Source organism: Rhinoraja longicauda, chromosome 18, assembly GCF_053455715.1.
Source record: "Rhinoraja longicauda isolate Sanriku21f chromosome 18, sRhiLon1.1, whole genome shotgun sequence".
In the NCBI taxonomy this organism is placed as follows: Eukaryota; Metazoa; Chordata; class Chondrichthyes; order Rajiformes; family Arhynchobatidae; genus Rhinoraja; species Rhinoraja longicauda.
Window position 1 is genome coordinate 12,523,369 of NC_135970.1, and position 22,008 is coordinate 12,545,376.

Genomic DNA, 22,008 nt, shown 5'->3' on the forward strand with positions numbered 1-22,008 from the left:
ATCGCTGAACTGGATTCAGTGAGACCTCAATGACTTCACCCTGTGTGTGAAGGGATTTTGAACAGGATAGAAACATAGAAACATAGAAAATAAGTGCAGGAGTAGGCCATTCAGCCCTTCGAGCCTGCACCGCCATTCAATATGATCATGGCTGATCATCCAACTCAGTATCCCGTACCTGCCTTCTCTCCATACCCCTTGATCCCTTTAGCCACAAGGGCCACATCTAACTCCCTCTTAAATATAGCCAATGAACTGGCCTCAACTACCTTCTGTGGCAGAGAATTCCACAGATTCGCCACTCTCTGTGTGAAAAAAAACATTCTCATCTCGGTCCTAAAAGACTTCCCCCTTATCCTTAAACTGTGACCCCTTGTTCTGGACTTCCCCAACATCGGGAACAATCTTCCTGCATCTAGCCTGTCCAACCCCTTAAGAATTTTGTAAGTTTCTATAAGATCCCCCCTCAATCTTCTAAATTCCAGCGAGTACAAGCCGAGTCTATCCAATCTTTCTTCATATGAAAGTCATGCCATCCCAGGAATCAATCTGGTATCAATCAATGATGGGATCATTCAATGATGGGATTGGATGGTGGCACAGTGGCAGAGTTACTGCCTTACAGTACCAGAGACATGGGTTTGATCCTGACCATGGGTGCTGTCTGTACAGAGTTTGTACATTCTCCCTGTAACCGCATGGGTTTTCTCCGGGTGCTCCAGTTTCCTCCCACACTCCAAGACGTACAGATTCATAAGTTAATTGGCTTTGGTAAAATTGTAAATTGCCCTTAGTGTGTAGGATAGTGCTAGTGTACGGGGTGATCGCTGGTCGGCGCGGACCTGGTGGGCTGAAGGGCCTGTTTCTGCGCTGTATCTCTAAAGTCAAAGGAGAGGGCAAGTAGTGCCGGATTCCAGAGATATTTGCAATAACATAACAGGCTGCTTTATTTACAGATTGCAGTAAAACACAAAGAAAATGTTGGGCTGGTTACAGCGATGTTGGAAAGATGGTAACAGAGAACTAATGGCAAGGATCCATGCTAGTCACTGCAAAGATAATTTTCCAATTGAGTTCTCTGCATCAGCGGATGAGGGACAATTGGCATTTTCAATGGAGAAGTTGTGTTTGCTGGTGGGCAGTGAGCCAACAATGCCACAGTTTGACAGTATTAATTAATCACCTGGGAATGCTGCTTGTCTTCGCTGCAGATAATATATCAAGATAGATGCGTTCTCTCTTTTTTTTTGTGCTTTTGAAGTAGGTTATGGAATGGAAACTCGTTGCTGCTGAGCAGGGAAAGGAGAAGAAGAAAGCTTCAGTCTGGTTTCCAGAGATGTCACTTGTGCCTCTTGTGAAGCTGTGCCACTTATTACGTTGGAGCTCATGGGGTCAATCCAATTACATCCTAGTGTAGATCTGTGGCATTGTATTGGATAAAGGTAGAATCAGAATCAGAATCAGAATCAGAATCAGAATCAGAATCAGAATCAGAATCAGAATCAGAATCAGAAAACATGTTTTTGGACGAAATTCCATTACCCACAGTCCAACAATAAGAAGCAATAAAAATAAAGCAATAACACACACAATCACAAACCAACATAAAACATCCACAGTGAGTCTCCTCCAGTCACCTCCTCACTGTGGTGGAAGGAGGCCAGAATGTCTTTCTCTTCCCTGCCGTCTTCTCCCGCGGTCAGGCTGTTGAAATTGCCACGTTGGGGCGGTCGGGGCTCCCGACATTGAAGCCCCTGCCGGGCGGAGAAAATCCCGCAGCCTATTCGAGGCCGCTCCGGACGGTGAAAGGTCCGCAGCGGGCTGACCCAAGCCCCGTGATTCGGGGCGGGCGAAGACGCTGCCGCTGCCGCTACCGGAGCTCCCGAGGCCGGCCCCCACCCAGGTGCCTGCGAGCTTCCGACGTCCATGCGGCCCTTGGCCCACGGCCGAAGCCTCCGGAGCCTCCGAAGGTGAGTCACAGCCACTCTCGCAGCGCCACCACAGCCTCCGAAGGCAGTCAGCTCCGCAGATGGTAAGTCCAGTCCGCGGGCTCTGGGAACCAGAGCCACAGGCGGTCCCAGCTGGAGGCCACCAGCTCCAGATGTTTGGCCGATGGTAGGCCGCAGCGGGAACGGAGACACGACCCAGGAAAAAGGTCGCGTAGAGGTTATGGAACAGTGGTAGAGTTGCTGCCTTATAGTGCCTGATACCCAGGTTTGATCCTGACTATGGGTGATGTTTGCACAGAGTTTATACGTTCTCCCTGTGACTGCGTGGGTTTTCTCTGGATGCTCAAGTTTCTTCCCAGTCACCTAAGGCATATGGTTTGTAGGTTAATTGGCTTTGCTAAAATTATAAATTGTCCCTGATGTGTAGGATAGTGCTAGTGTACGGGGTGATCACTGGTCGGCACGGACTCGGTGGGCTGAAGGGCATGTTTTCCGCACCGTACCTTAAGTCAAGTCAAGTCTTGTGTTTGTGACGTGCAGAAGGTGCTGAGGTATGTAACTTCTGTTGCATAAAGTTATTGTTGCTGTATAATCCAATCGGCCCTGTGTTCTACCCTTGTGCTCATTCTATACTCTTCCTGAATCGATCAACCACTAGTTTCCCCTATTCTCTGAAACAGCCATCAGTGAATTACTAGCAAAACAACATCAAAACCAGTTCCTCGCAGATATATTTAAAATAAGTATTCACTGATTTCTCTGGCACCAGCCTAGTCTGCCATGAGCCCATTTTATGAAGGGACACATCAGAAAATCCCCCATTTAAAGACAAGATCATGAGAAAATAGAAGCAGGAGTAGGCCACTAGGTCCCTCAGTATGATCTTGTCAGATCTATGTTGGCCTCCTATCTGCTCCAATTCCTCAAAACCCTCAATTCCTCGAATCTTTTTTATATTTATCTACTTCCATCTTAAATATACCGAATGATTCGGTCTTCATCAACCCTGGGCGGCAGAGTTGCTGCTTTACAAAGACCCGGGTTTCATCCCGACTAAGGGTGCTGTCTGTACGGAGTTTGTACGTTACCCCCATTCTCCGAGATCTTCGGTTTCCTCCCATATTCCAAAGACATACAGGTTTGTAGGTTAATTGGCTCGATGTAAATGTAAATTGCCCCTAGTGTGTGTAGTGTACGGGGATCGCTGGTCGATGCGGACTCGGTGGCCCGAAGGGCCTGTTTCCACGCTGTATCTCTAAACTAAACTAAACCCACGAGGCAGCGAATTCCAAACATTCATGGCCCTGTGTGAGAAGGAATTTCTACGCATCTCAGTCTTAAATGATCAGACACATGCTTGGGTGTGGCCTGCAAGGCAGGCTCCCCACATTCAAACCCAGTGATTACTGGTATGGGGAGACTGCAGGTGCTGCTACCAGGTAATGGGCATCAGATCAGATCTGTTCCCTAATATTGTTGTCTACGTGGAGGTTGCACATTCTCCTGTGACCATGTGGGGCTCTTATGAATGCTACTGTTTTCTCCCGCATCCCAAGGACGTGTGCATTGGTAGATTAATTAGCTGTTGCAAATTGCTTCCAGAGTGAAGGTAAATGGGAGGATCTCTGGTGATTTGTTGCGAATGTGGAGAGAATAAAATGAGCATAGTGTTGGATTATTGCAAATATGTGCTTGATGGTTGACTCAGAATCAGTGAGCTGAAGGGTCTGCTTCCATGGCTCAATATATTTTATTTTGTGTTGTTTGCAACTTTTTGACTCCAAAGCCGCTTCAACTTTCATCACTCAACAATGGCAAGGGAAATCTCTTCAGAATGAACTAAGATCTGATTCTGTACCAAATTATAATGAGATCAGATTATGTGAAATAAGGTTTCGCTGAAAAATAATGAACCTAGTGTTTTCAACTAAATAATCACAAGTGCTTGTTTTTCACTGCTCATAAATAAATAAACAGCACCCGAAGGTGTGGAGTATCATACTGGTGTTTGCTAACTGATAAGTGATAACTATACAGGATGGTGCACATTTTGCTCTGGTGGAAGACAATAGCACTGAGACGTGAAGCAAATGGTTTATTAATGTCATCTCAGCCTGAAATATATATGCTGATTCCTTGTCACTGTTAAAATTCCATTATTCAGTAACTTCAAAACCAACTTTAAGATGCTTCTTGCCATTTCCTTAACAGACATGAATCTGGGCTCTGAATACATCACCGTACTAAATTAAGTTTGTGCTAAAATGGAACTATTTTATGTTATGTTTGCAATTTAAACAACCCAGGAAATTAAAAATAAAGCAAGCTTTTGCAGTGCAGTGTGTTTCACAGAAGAGGTTTAATGTCCATTCCCTTCAGTGTGATTTAGAGTTCTCGGGCTTTCATATTTTGGAAGCTAGATCTTTTGTTGACTGCCAGCATCCGTGGCCAGCTTATTGCTTTCCACTTTCCCACTTGGGTCGAATGCAACATCACCAACACACATGATAATCAGTTCACTGTTGCATAGTGAGCCGACAAAATGAAAACTCTCGCTTCTTGCATTAGACTTAGTTTTGTCCTTCAAAGTTATTAGATAATGCACAGGCTTATTGTTGTAAAGTGAATGCCGTTGGTCATTGCATCCAATTACAAAGATTTTACGACATATTTGTAGCATTAACAACGACTCATTCGAGATCAAGAATTATTGTAGCAAATGGTTGCACTTCATTTTTCTTGACTTTCTCCGTTCTCTGCTATGGTTGACCACCCAAATCTCCTCTGGTGCCATGGCCACAGCTGGTTTCATGCCACACTATCTATCCCCTTGTAATACGTAGGGAACTTGAAATATCATTTCTTCCCCCCCATGTACCTTCAGCTCTTACACCAACTCTCATAACCTTTGTTTATGGTGTTCTCCCCATACCTAAAGTGCTCCAATCTTAACAACATCTATCCTATAATGTGGTGACTGGAACTGCACAAAGTACTTTAAACCTGAGTTTGTTAACATTGTAACATAGCATCCCAACTTTTATATTCTATGGCCTCACCTGTTTACCTGTGTTGCCACTTCCAGGGAACTATAATCTCAACCACCAAAGTCCATATATTCATAGAAACATAGAAACATAGAAAATAGGTGCAGGAGCAGGCCATTCGGCCCTTCGAGCCTGCACCGCCATTCAATGTGATCATGGCTGATCATCCAACTCAGTATCCCGTACTTGCCTTCTCTCACACTGTCCTACTCACTAGGGACAATTTACAGGAGCTAATTAACCTACAATCCTGTATGTCTTTGGATTGTGGGTGGAAAATGGGGCACCCGGAGAAAACCCACGCAGTCACAGGGAGAACGTACAAACTCCGTACAGACAGCACCTGTGGTCAGGATTGAACCTGGGTCTCCGGCATGGCAAGGCAGCAACCTTACCGTTGTGCCACTGTACTGCCCTTCCGCCATTTATGCCAGACCATCCATAAAAGAGGCCATTGGGATTAACCAGCTTTTGACCCATTACAGTCGAGGCAACATTGCATCAAGTTCGCATCTTGATTTTTGTTGTGTGTAAAGAAGATTTTAACCTCAGCATCTTTTGTGGACAATGTCTTCCACACTCTCAATTGTGGGTGAATAAAATTGTATCAACTGGGCTCCAATCTGTACTGTAAATATATGCTCACTAATTTCACCGTTGTATTTAGAAAAATCGGTCTTTCATGCTTTCTAGGCTTGTTATAATTAAATACAACTTTATTAGATTTCTGCTCAGCCTCCTGTGCTCCAAATAAAACAAATCCATTTCTTCTCTCAGAGGGTGGTGAATCTACCCTGGAGGTGATGGAGGTTATGTAATTGGAAATAATTAAAGAAGAAGCAAATATATTTTTGGAACATCAGGATTTTGAGGGCATTGCGGAGTTTGTAAGTTCATAAGTCATAGGAGCAGAATTGGGCCATCCGGTCCATTGAGTCTACTCCACCATTCAAACATGGCTGATCTATTTTTCCCTCATCATACAGCCAAAATGGTACACGATAGCGCAACAATTTTAGGCCCACCTTACTCACCATTGGCCTGCGGTTCAAATGATTGTTATATTTTAAAGGTTATTCACTTTTTAAATTTTAAAAATCTATTTTTAAACTTTAATAAATCCCGTTTCCACTTGCCGTGCCCGCCAGCCGTGCCTGTGCAGTAATACCTCTGTGTTCGACATCACAATGGGAACCCAACGTGTCCGCGCCTGCGCAGTTGGGGCCCGTTGATCTAATACTTACGTAAGATGGCCGCCGGATCTGCGAGTGCGCTCAAAGCGCGCTGGTTATCCGCCGGGGCTTCTTCCCGCTCAAAGCAACGGCAATCGCCATCAGGCTGCCGCTGCAGGGGAGGTTTGCACGGGTCACTCTGGACACCGCGATGGCCGCCCGGGGCCGGGGTGAGTGGCTCACTCTCCACTTTCCTCTCCCTCTTCGCCCACCCCCGGCCCCGGGGGAGACTCCCTGGCCGGCAAGGGGTCTACGGGTCATCAGTTGGGGGAGGGTTGCCGTGCCCGCAGGAGAGGTTAGGACCCAATGGGTCCACGCCCGTCTAGTTTTAACTAAAGTTCTCCAGCCTTGGAGACATACTCATGAATCTTCTCTGCCACTTCACCACTGTTCCTTCATGAAATATGGTGACCAATATCAGGCACAATGCTCTCTGTGGCTGACTGACTGTTTTTCACATTGCCAGCATGACCTTCTGATTCCTCTTTCTTTGTCCATTAAATGCCCTTTTTAACCACGTTATCTGTGTAGTTTGTGCAGGTGCATTCTGAGGCACTTTTGTTTTTCTACACTTTGCAGTAGCCAGCATTGTTTCTTTCCTCGAATTCTCCCAAATGTAACACCTCACACTTTTCTGAAATAATTTCCATTTGCTGCTTTTCTACCCACCTGAACAGTCCATTAAGGACAGAATGTATGAATATCTTTTACTCAACAAAATAAACGGTGCAGCCAACACACTTTCCAGGGTCTCGGATGACTAAACATGATTGGAAAATAAAGAAAAAAGGGTAGACTACGCAGCAGAAGTCAAATGCTTCTACATTGCTCAACTGATAATCTGCAGAAACATCGAACATAGAAGAATACAGTGTAGGAATAGGCCGTATAACGTCTGTGCCAAACGTGATGCCAAATTAAATATAACAACTTTTCAGGTACTTGAAAGTTACTTTACAACCTCTTACATTTGAGGACAGTTAAAACCTCAAAACTAGCGACAGGCATTATTTATAAAACAAGCTGGGCTCCAGAACATGCACAAGTAAATTGTTTGGAGCTTTATGTGTTAATTCGTTGAAGGCACAATCATAAAAGTTGTATCCAACATATCTAGATCTCCCTTTTCGAATTTCATTAATAATCCTGCCTGTTTTTTCAAACGGTTCTTATCTAGTGACGTCCTGTATAACTGACAAAGCTTATTCTATGTTGTCTTTCTCAGACCGAGAGCTGGAAAAGAGGAGTAATCTCAATATTGTGATTGCACTGGAGAGGAGGTGCATCAGGATGTGGCTTGGGATGGAATGTTTCGGTCATGAGGACAGAATGGATAAGCTGGGTTTATTTTCCATGGAGCCGAGGAGACTGAGAGAAGACTTCATAAGCGTTGTACAAAATTATGAGACACATCAATAGGATCGAAATTTAGAAACTTTTCCCCGCGGCGGAGACATCTAAGACCAGTTGTCCATAGGTGTAAGATGTTGTGTCAGAGGTTTAACGTAGATTTGAGGCAGAATGATTTAAGCCAGAGCATGGTTTCAATCTGGAACGCATTACCTGAGAAGGTAGTCTTAGATGTCTCTGCCAATCGGAAAAAATTCTAAATATCTACTCTATCGATGTGTCACATAATTTTGTATGCCCCTTGTCAGGTCTTGCCTCAGCTTCCTCTGCTCCAAGGAAAACTTTCACAACTTTTGAGGGTCATCCAGACGAGTACTTAAATCACCAACCTAGAAAACTATGGACCAAGTGCCAGTAGATGAAATCAGTGTAGATAGGTACTTGATGGGATGTATTGACATGGTAGGCTGATGGACCCGTTTCTGAGTCCAAGAACTCTATGGTTCTTTGACCTCATGATGTCTTTCTTAACTGGCATAGACACAATGGGTCAAATGGACTCCTTCTGGGCAGAAGGTCTATGGCTCTATCATTTTTTTACCGACGGACAAGAGTGGCAGAATATTAGAATTAAGAGGCATTGTTGTGATACATTATCATTGTACAAGTAATTTGCTGTGAAGGTTTGGTGCAGAGTGGTCACTGAATCCCGCAAACTATATGGGAAAAGGGAAGAAATGCAGAGAGAAGTAAATCCAGCTCTGCTCCAGGGCCACTGTTGAGTATTTACTCAGTTAATTGGAAAAGCACACTCAGAAAATAAATTGGCTTGTCTCTATCCTCTTAAACTTGATTATTATTCTCCTCGCTGTTCGTGATTCCTCCACGTTTTACTTTATCTGCAATATTCAGAATTATGTACCATACACTCAAGCCAAGTTATTCTTGTATATTCAATGGCCCTGAAACCTGCAGAACTCCAGTGCATGCCTCCCTCCAGTCTGATAAGCAACTATTTATTACTGCTTGTTAATTAGCAATTCGATATCCATGTTGTTCCTTTTTATTGGTTTGTTGGTTTAATATTATCTTGGTCATGTGTACTGAGATAAGGTGAAAAGCTGTGCATGCTATCCAGGCACATTTTGCCAAACATCAGAGCAGTCATACCATAACTGAGTACAACATAAAATAAACAGAGTACAGGCACCGTGAAAGTGCGGGCAAACAATAAGTGCCAGAGCCGTGATGAAGTAGATGGGAAGATTGGGATTTTATCCTTGCTGTGTGCCATACATTGTGAAGTGTAGATGGAGTCAATGGTGAATTGGTGGCGGTGGTGGAGGGAGGGTGGGGGGGGGGGGGGTATGGGGGGTTGGAGGAGGGGGTGGGGATGTGGGGAGAGGCTGGTTTTGTGTGATGAACTGGGCTATGTCCCCAGCTCTCTACAGTTTCTTGTGGTCTTGGGCAGAGCAGTAGCCATACCAAGCTGTGATGCATCCCAATGGGATCTGTAGATCTGTAGAAGTTAAAAAGGATCGTTGTGGAAATGGCAAATTTCCTTAGTCTTCTAAGGCAGTAGAGGTGCTGCTGTGCTTTTTTTGGGCTTTAGCAACAATGTAGTTGGACCAGGTCAAATTGTTGGTAATATTTGTGCCAGGAAACTTGAAACTCTTGACCATCCCCGCTTCAGGCCCCATTTGATGCAGACTGGGGCTTGCACTCCACCCAACTTCCTGAAGTTGATGGCAAGCTCCTTCATGTCGAAGTTTTGGGCCTCGATCATCCACAGTTCATTTATCTCCACAGATGCTGTCTGACCCAATGAGTTCCTCCAGCAGCTCTTTTTTTTTGTTGTTGTTCAGATTCTATATAGATTAAAGTTCTCCAAGCTATTTCTGGTTTTGAAGAAGTTGAATCTCACTGACAGTGAGATGAAACAGGCAGGGATGTAATTGCTGAACTCATCCTTGCATTTAGTTTTGACCAAAGCTGCAACATTGGTAATTCTTCTGTCGTCAGGCAAGGCCTTTGTATTTATAGATATTTGGATGATCATGGCCAATACTTCTGAAATTTCCGTTCTTCTTTCCCTCAGATCCCTTGCTTGAATACATCCATGTATCCATTTTAAGTGCAGCCCATCTTTATAGTAGTGCTTCTTTATCAATTTTTAGCTGATCCAGACCTCAAACACATTTCTCTGTACTGAGGCTCCAGCATCTTCTAATGTAAGGTGCCCATTTAATACCTTGGACGTGGTCTTCATGAGTAAATCTTCCCCCTCCAGCCCTGAATAGTCTATCTTGTTCACAGGCAGTCCAGCAGCATCAGGAACGACTTACTTTCGCTCTGGCTCAGTGGGTTCTGAGGCACCACATGAGGCAAATGTGGAAACCGCAGACTATTCCACAGGTGGGGAAGGTGGTGACCAGTGGGGAGATGGATGGCTTGTTTGTGAAGCTGATGGGTGGGTGGTTTGTGATCACCCGCATGTAACCTCATTCTATCTGTTTACTAGTGGCTAATGTAGAAGGTTTATGGATGCCATTGTATGTTTGTAATTGCCTTACCCCCTATCACCTCTAGCCAAACCCCAACCCCAAACTCCAGCATGTTTTGCAACCACAGTGATATTCTAGGAGGCACCAGACCAGCCTGGAATCCTTTTTTGTGATCGCAGAAATGAATGCCTTCTCACCTAACTACAGAATTTGCAACATCTATTGGTCTCTTGTCTTTCCTCCTCTCCTCCTGAACCAACAGCTGACCCTATCCTAGTGCACAAATCCTGGCTCTGATTGGTCTCTTCAGGGGAACCCTATCCGCCATCAATACTGAGAAATGAAAACTGGTTGCAGTGCAGTTGCTCTCGAGGGTCCTTCAAAATACCTCCCCATTTGTTCTTTTTTGAAACCCTGGCAACCCACGGATTAATAGGATAATCACATCCTGAAACACGCTGTCCACAAAACTCTCTGCTTCATGGATGGACAAGGGTCCCTGTTCAAGTTCCAAAACTCAAGAGCTTTAGCTTTACCGGGCTGCCTCTATAGTTATCTCGGTCCATGGAAGATCTCTGGAGCTCCTGCATAGTATGGGTGGTGCATCCCAGGAGGTGTTGAGCTGCCGTGCCACACCTGCATTTGGAGGACCTCTCTGCGTTTCGACAGGGTCCGTTCCTGAGAACTGTTCGTAATCCTTGATCCAATTTTGTAACACACTATTGTGAAAATAAAAATATTTCTCATTGCTTTTAGTGCTTCTGAACTTGCACTTTATCATTAATGATCTTCATCGTTCAGGCAATGCCCTCTTCTCACTGCTGCCATCAGACAGGAGATGCAGAGGCCTGATGTCCCACACCATCAGGTTCAGGAACAGCTACATTCTTACCACCATCTGGTTCTTGAACTGACCTTCGAGCAGCACAGTGGCACAACTGGTGGTGCTGCTGCCTCACAGCGCCAGAGACCCGGGTTCGATCCTGACCTTGGGCATTGTCTCTGTTTAGTTTACACGTCCTCCCTGTGGGTTTCCTCCAGATGCTCAGGTTTCCTCCCACACCCCAGAGGCTTGTAGCTTAATTGGCCTCTGTAAATTGCCCCTCATGTGCAGAGAGTGGATGTGAAAGTGGGATAACATAGAACTAGTGTGATGGGATGATTAATGGTCGGTGGGCCAAAGGGCCTGTTTCCCACCTGTACCTCTCATCCCACCTCATCAACAGAACACTATGGACCATCTCTTGCACTATGGACTTGTCTTCTAGTTTACTTTAGCTTAGAGATACAGCGCGGAAACAGGCCCTTCAGCCCACTGAGTCCGCGCCGACCAGCGATCCTCGCAAATTAACACTATGCTACACACACCATGGACAATTTATAATTATAGAAAGCCAATTAACCTACAAACCTGCACATCTTTGGAGTGCAGGAGGAAACCGAAGATCTCGGAGAAAACCCATGCGGTAACAGGGAAAACATACAAATTCTATATAAACAGCACCAGTAGGGATTGAACCCGGGTATCTGGTGCTGAAAGCACTGTAAGGCAGCAACTCTAATGCTGCGGATTTTATTTTAGCAGTCATTCATTTTGCTGAATTGGATAAGCAATGTACAATCAATGTGCCTACGATACTGCTGCAAGCAAGATGTTCTTTGCACCTGTACCTCATTGTACTTGTGGAAATGACAGTAAACACTCGACAAATATATTGTTGCTGTTTAAGGCAATGCTCCTTATTCCTATACTATCTGTAAAGTGTGGTTATTAGATTTATACAAATGCATTCAAATAGTTAATTGTAAGCAAGAATGGAGGGGAACTTTGTCAAGAAGCAGGTGTAACTATGTGAGGAGCAGGCGTATTTTGACAGTGGTAAAGTTGTTTGATTGCAGGTTGCAGTGATTTATTGTGATTTATTGTGCTGGAAGATGTGTGGTACTATATTACAAAATGTTAGATGCTTTGCTATGAAATTGTCGCTGGAAGGTGCGCTGTTCTAAAGTGATCAGATTGAATTAGATTCAGGTGAATGGATGCTGGCAAAAAAAAACTATTTAAAATCATCTTTTATAATTTCCATTCTGTTTTATTTTCCATCCCACTCACAACCAATACCTCACCCTGGCTGACAAGTCACGGAAATGACCTCTTCATAGCCTTCTGCCAAGTAAACCTTGCGATCACTGACTTCCTGATAGGTTCACACATAAACCTTCCATTAAAACAGACACAACAAACTCAAGTATCACACCTCAAATGACCTAAGGATGTCCCAAATGCTTTGCAGCCCAAAGAAGTATTTTTGAAGTGTAAAAATACCCATAAAGTGCTGGGGTAATTCAGCAGGTCAGGTAGCACTTCTGGAGAACATGGATACGCAACATTTCGGATTGGAACAAAGTGTAGTTGCTCTTATAAAATAAAAATGATTTTTCTCATGGTTTTAATAATTGGAATTTTATCTTATTTTTGCTGTCAGGCTCACTGAAATGAATAATTAATAAAAAAAATTAAGGGAATAACATTTCCATGTGGAGATTGCTTTTCCTACTTGTTCCAACGATAGCCATTCCTATTGCATTAATAATTATTATCTCAATATAAGACACGACAATCCGACACTGAACCATCTCTGATTTTCAGTTTAATTTTCGATTTATCCTGAATGGTGCAAAGTCTCGCCAAAGCCAGTCCATTTTTTTGCTAATTGATGTGCCGAGCTCTTCCTTTGAATGCTATGTTTTATCCAGGTTTGAAAAACACCCAGTGACTAAATCTGAGATGGTTCAGTGCCTTTTTCACCTCATCATGTGTTTTTGACAGCCGGTGTGAGAAGCACTCTGAGGTAACAATGAAAACAGCGGCATCAGGTGTCAACACTCAAGCTTTATGATGTGTATAATTTATTCATGTTTTAGTGGTGCTAAAATTCCTTGACAACAAACCGTGGGGGTTGCATATGGTGACACCAAAATTGGGAGATGAATAGGTAATTCCTCTGTCCATCACCACAGTAAGCCACTGGGGGTCGATTTGAACAATGGGGGGGCTGGGGGTTGTGGTTTAGAGAGATTTCTTTCAGTGTACTGTGAATAAAGGCATGAAAGGGAATGAGTAACCAGCAAGAACTTTCACCTTTAATGCATTAAGGAATTCTCCACAGGAGCAGAGTATGCTTTCCCAAGCCTGTCTTGGCATTCTGCAAAAGGGTCTAAAGAAGGGTCCCGAAATGTCACCGCACCAAGTCCCCCACCCCCAGAGAAGCTGCTGCACCTGTCGAGTTATTCCAGCGCTTTGTGTTCTGGTGTTCAATATTGCTGTTGATTTTACACCAACCTATCCTGTTTAACTGACCAAAAATCCTTTGCTAGACACAAAATGCTGGAGTAACTCAGCTGGACAGTCAGCATCTCTGGATGGAAATGAATGGGTGACGTTTCAGGTCGAGACCCTTCTACAGTCTCGACCCAAAACATCACCCATTCCTTCTATCCAGAGATGCTGCCTATCCCACGAAGTTCCTCCAGCATTTTATGTCTATCTTCGATGTAAACCAGCATCTGCAGTTCCTTCCTATACATAAATCCATTGATGTCTTTCTGTCAGTGACTGAGCCTCTGCGGCCCTCTAAGGTGGAGAATTCCTTAAGAAGACATCCTTGTGGCCGAAGGGAATGCTTCCTCATGGTAAACGAGACCCCTAATCTGAAAACTATAGTGCTGTTTAATTCCCCTTGAAGAGAACATCTACCTTGTCAAGACATCTCAATATTGCAAGTCTGCAGAAAGGCCCCAACCCAAAATGTCACCTATCCATGTTCTGCAGAGATGCTGCCTAACCCGCTGAGTTACTCCAGCATCTTTTCAAACTTGCATCAGTTTCAATGAGATAATCTCGCAGAGATTTTTCAAAAGTTAACCGCTTTGTCACAGGAATTTATCCTGTGAATCTCTGAGGCAATTAAATCCTTCCTTGCGAGAGGAGAGGAAAACAGAACATAATGCTTCAATGGCATATTCTTAACCAAAGCCTTATGCAAGCTGCAAGATTTTCTTGTATGCCTTGAAGTCTTTACAGTAAAGGCGAACGCAGCATTTGCTTCCATAATTGTTTGTTCTACCTCATCTGTTGTTTGCAAAGCCTGTGTGTTGTAAATCCTGAGGTAGATCCTTCTATTTGTACATCTCATGGCCAATACTTTGGCAGGCACATTGTTGTCAACTGACACTCTAATAGTTCACTGAAAAGGAAATCTAATAGGATTGGTGAAATGCCAACGTTATACCCTGAACCATCTCATTCTTCTTTGACTTAAATGAGAAATAAAATCCAGCAGTCACAAAAGCACACTTGCAACTGGTTTCCTAATAGGAAGCATCGAGTTAAAATTTTCACCTCAAAGAATGAAGCTATTTTTTGTTTTGTAAATATGAACAAAAATTGCATGATAACTGGGGCAATGTTTCCCCATACTCCCAAGCAAAATTTGTAAACAACATGGTTTGTCACAGGCATTTTATCAAAGAGTTTTTCACTGCATGTAATATATTCTAATAGTTTTATGAATTAAATGACAGAAATATACCTCTGTTTGACATAACCCCCATCTGATCCTTTTGCAGTATTATATATTAAAGTTCTTGGTAAAGTCATTATTCAGTACTATTAAAAGGCAAAAGGACTGCAGATTCTGGAAAACTGAAATAAAAAAGAGAAAGTACTGGAAATACACAGCAGGATAGGCAGCATCTGTGCAAAGAACAGTCAATGCCTTAGGTCCGGGATCCTTGAGGGGTCCTGGTCCCGAGTTTTTAGTTTAGTTTAAAGATATGGCGTGGAAACAGTGCCTTCGGCCCACCATGTTCACGCTAACCAACAAAACGCCGCATACTAACGCTATCTATCCTACATGCGCTATGGAGAATTTACATAGAAACATAGAAAATAGGTGCAGGAGTAGGCCATTCGGCCCTTCGAGCCTGCACCGCCATTCAATATGATCATGGCTGATCATCCAACTCAGTATCCCGTACCTGCCTTCTCTCCATACCCCCTGATCCCTTTAGCCACAAGGGCCACATCTAACTCCCTCTTATATATAGCCAATGAACTGGCCTCAACTACCTTCTGTGGCAGAGAATTCCACAGATTCACCACTCTCTGTGTGAAAAAAAACTTTCTCATCTCGGTCCTAAAAGACTTCCCCCTTATCCTTAAACTGTGACCCCTTGTTCTGGAATTATACAATAATACAATTATATATACAATTATATATGGAATTACAATTATACAAAGCCAATTAACCTACAACCCTATTCGTCTTTGTGTCATTGGAGTCATTGATTGATTTTCTTTCACCCTGATGTTGACCGAGTGTTTCCAATATTTTTTTGTTTTTAGTTCTATATTATCACAGGGCCACCATCGGTTTTTCCGGCACCCATGGTTACATGGCCTTTCTGGATTAACCGTTTTGTCGGACCTGCAGAGATCACGGCCTTGAGGGGCTGAGATACCGGCCAGCAAAGCCGGCTATGAGAACCCATCCACTGGCTCCGGCTGGGCAGGTTCCAGGGCCCCGGCGGCAAGTGGCAAATTCGACACACCGAGGTTGAGATCGGCCGTCTCACCCAGCCTAGGCGCCACATTTTATGGGGGGACTTTGGGGCGGGGCTTTTGTCCGGATTAAAGGGGGAGGGGGCTTACCACCAGTTGCTGGAAGATTGGTGGTGGACCTGTACCACTTTTAATTTGTGTTGACAAATTCCTTTAGTTTTAAATGCGGCTGTTTGCTCCAACGCTCTCACTCTTGGAGCTGCTTCACAAGGAGTTCTGGACAGACGGTGGAAGGTGGACAGTCTCAATTCCATTGACTGTCTTGTATCAGCAAATCCTGCAACTGCTCCATGGTTTGTAATATTTGCAGTTCTGTAACATTGATCTCAAAGAAAGAGAAAAATAATGGCTGCAACCAAACGTACTTGGTACGGTAAAGCTGTGACATTGTGCACGGGTGTTTTGTAGCTGAATGAGAATTTTGAAGTACAAAAATCGAAAAAGACATTGTATGAATACAAAAACAAAAATAAATGAGTGGACTTCTGATTTAAATATATTAGCCAAGACTGGGGAATTATATGGATAAGAACAATGTTAAATATCGTACCAGATGTGCAGACAGTAAATATGCAGTGTGATACCATTGTTTCGACAAAAGGATTGTCTGCTCTATCATTTCTGTCGGGTCATCTAGACTTGCTAGTGCTTATTATTAAAGAATAATATCTCTGTAGAACTCTTGGAAAGTGATGGAAAGGAGTTTCAAGAAAGGGAATAAATATCCTTACTTCCGCCAGGACAAATTGGCCCAAAGGTTCTTCAGCAGTTTGTTTTAAGGAAAAATATTCAGTGATATCAGTACTCGGAACTTGTCTCTTTAATCTGATGTTGAATAAGTTGAATTTCTGACCATGTGAGTTGAATATAATGTATGGAGGAACCAGCTTCATTAGAATGAGTAAGCTTTCCTTTTCTATCCTCTTCAGAATTTCCTGAAATATTATATGCAATTTAGTTTGCCTGGTATCAAAAGAATGTGGGGTCTTGCCTCTCTAAATCTTCTTTTCTCATAATGCTGAGGCTTTAAAACCCAAGTGGGTCTTCAACTGAGCTGTTTTACCATTTTCTTTTCTGCCTTTTTATGTTTCCATTGCTGGTTGTTGAAGTTGCTGCTTGATTTTGCAAAGGTAATAACTACCCTTCCTGAAACCACTTTCCAACACTTTCTCAGAACAGAGGTCTACAGAGATCTTATTCTTCACCATTTGGATGAAGCGATCTTTTTATTTATTAAAACCTGTCAAAAATACATATGGTGCATTAGTGCATCAAATCTGCTGTCTATTATTAGATCCATTGGTGAGTTTAGAACTGGGTTGTACTTCAAAATGTGTACATGGTCTCAGTTGTAACACCATGGAAGGCTTTAATACACGAGCACTAGCAAGCAAGTCAGTTGGGGCTTCGCTTGTGATTTGTTTATACCCTTTGAGTGAATGGAGATGTCACTTACAAAAGCAGTATTTATTGCCCTTCCATGATTTTCTTTGAGATAAATGACTTGCTTGAGGGCTGCTAAGAGACAATTGCATTGCTGCAGGTTTTGTTGAATAAGTACGATGGATTCTCTTCCCAAGAGGGGATTAATTTTATCTTTAATCACAGTAGTCACCATTGCTAACACTATCTTTTTTATTCTAAATCAATATAACTGATCTAATTGTGATTTCCCAGTGGCCATAGTAGGATTTGATTTTAGGCTGGTGTCTTTAAACGATTGGTTCAGGCCATTCAATAATAAGATAACAACTTGGCTACAATACTTCCATTACGAAATCGCACCTCTTCCAAGTTTTCTATCGGTTTATCACCATAATTTAGATGTGGAAATAAGGAACTGCAATTTACTGGTTTACACAAAAGGACACAAAATGCTGGAGTAACTCAACGGGTTAGGCAGAATCTCTGAAGTACATGACTAGGCACCATTTCAGGTTGAAACTCTTCTTCAGACTCTGAGTCTGAAGAAGAGTCCAAACACAAAACATCATCTATCCATGGTCTCCAGATATGCTGCCTGACCCGCTGAGCACAATTTAGATCTTGGGGAAAACGCTACGACTTTCTTAGTTAGACAATGATAGGAGACAGAGAGAAGAGTAAGAGCAGATGGAAAGTCTGTCTGAAGATGGCACAGGAAAGATTCTGATATGGGTACGGAGAAAGGCATTGAATGGAATTTAGTTCCTGAGTCTTGAAAGGACCTCTGGGGAGTAGGAATGTTTACACTGGAAGTAACATAACTCAGTGTGGAGTTTGCATGTTTTCCCTGTTAATGAATGGGATTCTTCAAGGTGCTGTAAATTGCCCTTAGTGTGTAAGGAGTAGATGAGAAAGTGAGATTTCACTTGTACGGGCGAGCAATGGACGGCGCGGACTAGGTGGGCTAAAGGGACTATTTCCATGCTGTATCTCTAAAGTAAACTAAACTAAACTGGAGGAGATCTCCATTGTGACCTTGTGGGATCCAAAAAGGTAGAGCTAAATTTTATCCCATCATTCAATGTTTTTCTGAATCAAAGGAGTGAATGAGAAAATGAGTGCATTGCTAAAAATTAACAGCTCCACTTTGTTACAGGGGTATTTGCATAGCAGTTTCTGAAGCAAATGAATAACAGCAGCAACTTACATTTTTTATTGGTACCCGTTACACTTAACACGAGCAAGATTTATCAAAAACATTCATGGCAGGATATGAGAAATTTAAAGAAGGTTAACAAGGGCCTCACTGTGACAGGATGGAAATATTAAATATTGTTGGCACAGCTTTAAGGTGAGAGGGACAAAGTGTAAAGGAGATGTGGGGAGCAAGTTCTTTACGCAGAGTGGTGAGTGCCTGGAACCTGATGCCAGGGGTGGTGGTTGAGGTTGATAGGATAGTAGCATTCAAGTGACTTTTAGATAGGCATATGTATATGCAGGGAATGGAGAGGTATGGATTATGTGCAGGCAGATAAGACATGGTCATGGCACCATGTTCAGCACAGACACTGTGGGCTGGCAGGACCTGTTCCGGTGCTGTACTGTTCTATGTTCTATGTAAGAAAGGGAGGAATATTTAAAGAAGGAGTTCTAGAACTGAGAACCATAGCTAAAAAAAACTATGGCCACCATTAGTGTCACAAATGGAATCGAGGATGCACAAGAGACCAGAAATGGAGGAGCACTAAGCCCTTGAGGGGAAAAGGGCTGGAAGTGATTGCAGGTATGGTGCAGGGCTAGTCATAGGGGAACTTGGAAATAAGAATGAAATAAGGAAGTGTAAAATATATGAAATTGGAAAGGTGCTGGATACATTTAATGATATACCAAATAATTTTTCTTTATACAAAGGATAAATCTTATGACTTGACAAATTGGAATAGCCTTTCTGGGTCGGCAGACATTGGGACATATTGAGATAGACTGAATTTTATCCAGGGCGGTCTGCGATTGGAATCCTGGAGCCTGCAGTAATTTCTTAATGAACAAAATATTCATCTGAAATGAACTGCAATTTAAAAAAAAAATTCAGCTACCTGGTGAATGGAATGAGTGATACACACACTAGTCGATGGTCGGAGTAACAATTTAAATGGTCACTTAGCTTGTCACATTAAAAGTAAAGTTAGGAAGAACATTTTTTTTTCCCCCTGTGCTTATTGAAGCGGTTTAGAAATTGACCGTGTTGCAGTATGAAATTCAGTTGAGCCCTTATTTTGTACTGGTTTCCTTGTTCAGCCGCTAATTCTCCACATTGCTGGTTCCCTTGCAGACGCAGAGAAGCTGAATGAAGCGACTGACACTGGCAGGAGAGCTGGCTCCATCTACGCTGCTTCCGACAAAAGAAAGATTGACGAATCCAGTGACAGTCAAGAAGATGAACAGACGGTAAATGACTTCTCACCAGTTTCCTTGAGAAAGATGTATCAAGCCTGGACTGTAATGATATTAGTTGTGTGCCTTTGGTTGCTGTAACCCAGCGATGGCAAAATAATTGATCCATCCATGGCATGGCAAGGTAAATATCCTCCCCCTCCACAGTTACGTAAGCAGGAAGCTGAGAAAGACATGTTTCTAGAGCGGAAAACTCATTCATGTCAATGATACTGAATGTGCTGTGGTGAAGATCATTCCAGGTGAATGTGCTCCTTCCCCCTTGGGTTCCAATTAATGCAGAAACCAGCAAGATACGCTGAGCGATAAAGCCACAGTGGTCCGTTGCCCTAAAGCAGCAACCACCTCTAAAATTAATGACTTCATCAAATTAAGCTTTGGAGAAAATCTCAATTCCATTCTTTCATGTAGAGTGTTATGTGAAATGTCTGAGATTTGCTTTGAAGTACCATCCAGTTTGACATCTGTTGTTCTTTTTCTTATAAATGATGTTACCTGTCAGGAAACCGACACAGTAGTTCAAGACTCACAGTGCAGGGAAAGACACAAATTGCTGGAGTCTTTTTTTGTGTAAACCAGCACCCACAGTTCCTTGTTTCTACATCTCCCAGAACAAGACATCAGCAAAGATGAGGTGATAAGATGAAGCGAGCCAGGAAATAATGATCCCACGCTCTGGAGACAGTCAGATAGAAAGGAAATAGAGAGAAGGAATTAAATAGATGGGATCTCTTGGATGCGAGTGAGTCAGAGTTGGACCCTACATGAAGATGTATTATAGTGTGTGTGTTCATGAGGCTTTGTGGAATCCTTGTCAATAGCAAAGCAATATTTACGCGCAAAATCAGCAGTTGACTTAATGTCAGAATGTTGCATTTGGTCAAGAATGACGAAATCAAATAAATTCAACTTTTGCAAGGAGCATTATCAAATTCAAAGTCACAAATTGATCTTTGATGAAATTAATGGATTATACACTGTGTTAATGTACATAGTAAGTAACTCCAGATTCCACAAAGTAAAATTCACTTTATGCTTGGTCTGATTTCCTCTATGTCAAATAGGATGGGTGAACCCTTTGAATGTAGGGCGGCATGGTGGTGCAGCGCTAGAGTTGCTGCCTTACAGTGCCAGAGACCCGGGTTCAATCCTGACTACAGGTACCGTCTGTACGGAGTTTGTACGTTCTCCCTGTGACCACGTGGGTTTTCACTGGGTGCCCCGTTTCCTCTCACACTCCAAAGTAATACAGGTTTGTTGGTTAGTCCGTTTTTATAAACTGTGCCTGGTGTGTAGGATAGTGCTAGTGTATGGGTAGTCGCTGGGGTGCAGACTCGGTGGGCCGAAGGGACTGTTTCCAGATTGTATCTCTAAAGTCTAAAGGCAGCGAGGCCAAATGCAGACAGGGTGCATTTACAGTGTATCTACACTTTGTCCACAATGGCCATCTAAGCTCATAGTTGTATGCCAATTCAATGCCATATTCCCACACTGACCTGCCCATCCTCGGCCTTCTCCCCGCCAAGGTGTGGCCCAACGTTCCGCCTCGATAGTCTACAACCCAACGCAATCAGCTTGAATATTCAATTTTCAATAACCCATGCCTCGACCAGTTTCTTCCATCAACCACCCCCCCCCCCCTCCATTTTTTTTCCTTCTTATTCTCCTAGGGTCTTGCCTATTTTTTGTCTCCTTAGCCATACTCCGCTGCCCCACCATCTATTTTCACCCACCTCCCCTTCCAGTTTCCATCCACCTGCTTTGCACACATTTCACCCACAGGCTTCACCCACCCATCTGACCCTGGTCCCCTCTGCCCTTCACCCCTGGCCTAATGGCTCCCAATATCACCTTCCTTACTTATCAGATACCCAACATGGCAGCCTTTCTATTCCTGCTTATCACCCTCCCATCTGTATCCACTTTTATCCCCCCCTCCCTACACATGGCCTCATCTGCCTTTTTGATTCTTCTGTCTGCCTCCACCCATGTTCTTGCTGCCTCGTCACTCCCAATTTCACTGCTCCTCCCTCCCCCCCTATCCCCTCATCCTTCACCAATCCACCTTGGTCCACCAATCACCTATCGCTTCTGTCTCGCCACTCCCTCTCTCCTATTTATACTGACCATCTTCCCTTTCCACTCTCAGTCCTGATGCAGGATTTGTTTAGCCTTTAGACATACAGCGTGGAAACAGGCCCTTTGGCCCAGAGAGTCTGTGCGGACCAGCGATCACTCCTGACACGAACACTATCTTACACTTCAGAGGCAATTTACAATTTCCAGAAGCCAATTAACTTACAAACCTGTACGGCTTTTGAATGTGGGAGGAAACCGGAGCACCTGGAGAAAACCCACAAGGTCACAGGGAGAACATGCAAACACCATGCAGCACCTGTAGTCCAGATCGAACCCGGGTCACTG

At 43.4% G+C, this 22,008-nt stretch overlaps 1 protein-coding gene across 2 annotated transcripts in view; it reads left to right on the forward strand.

Moving 5' to 3' along the window:
* The window catches only part of LOC144602254 (N-acetyl-beta-glucosaminyl-glycoprotein 4-beta-N-acetylgalactosaminyltransferase 1-like), a 569,664-nt gene that overhangs the window by 178,969 nt on the left and 368,687 nt on the right, over positions 1–22,008 (forward strand). For both annotated transcript variants that reach the window (XM_078415127.1, XM_078415128.1), the window contains exon 2: positions 19,463–19,578. In XM_078415127.1, coding sequence (XP_078271253.1) covers positions 19,463–19,578 — 116 coding nt within the window. The remainder of the gene's footprint in view (positions 1–19,462; positions 19,579–22,008) is intronic.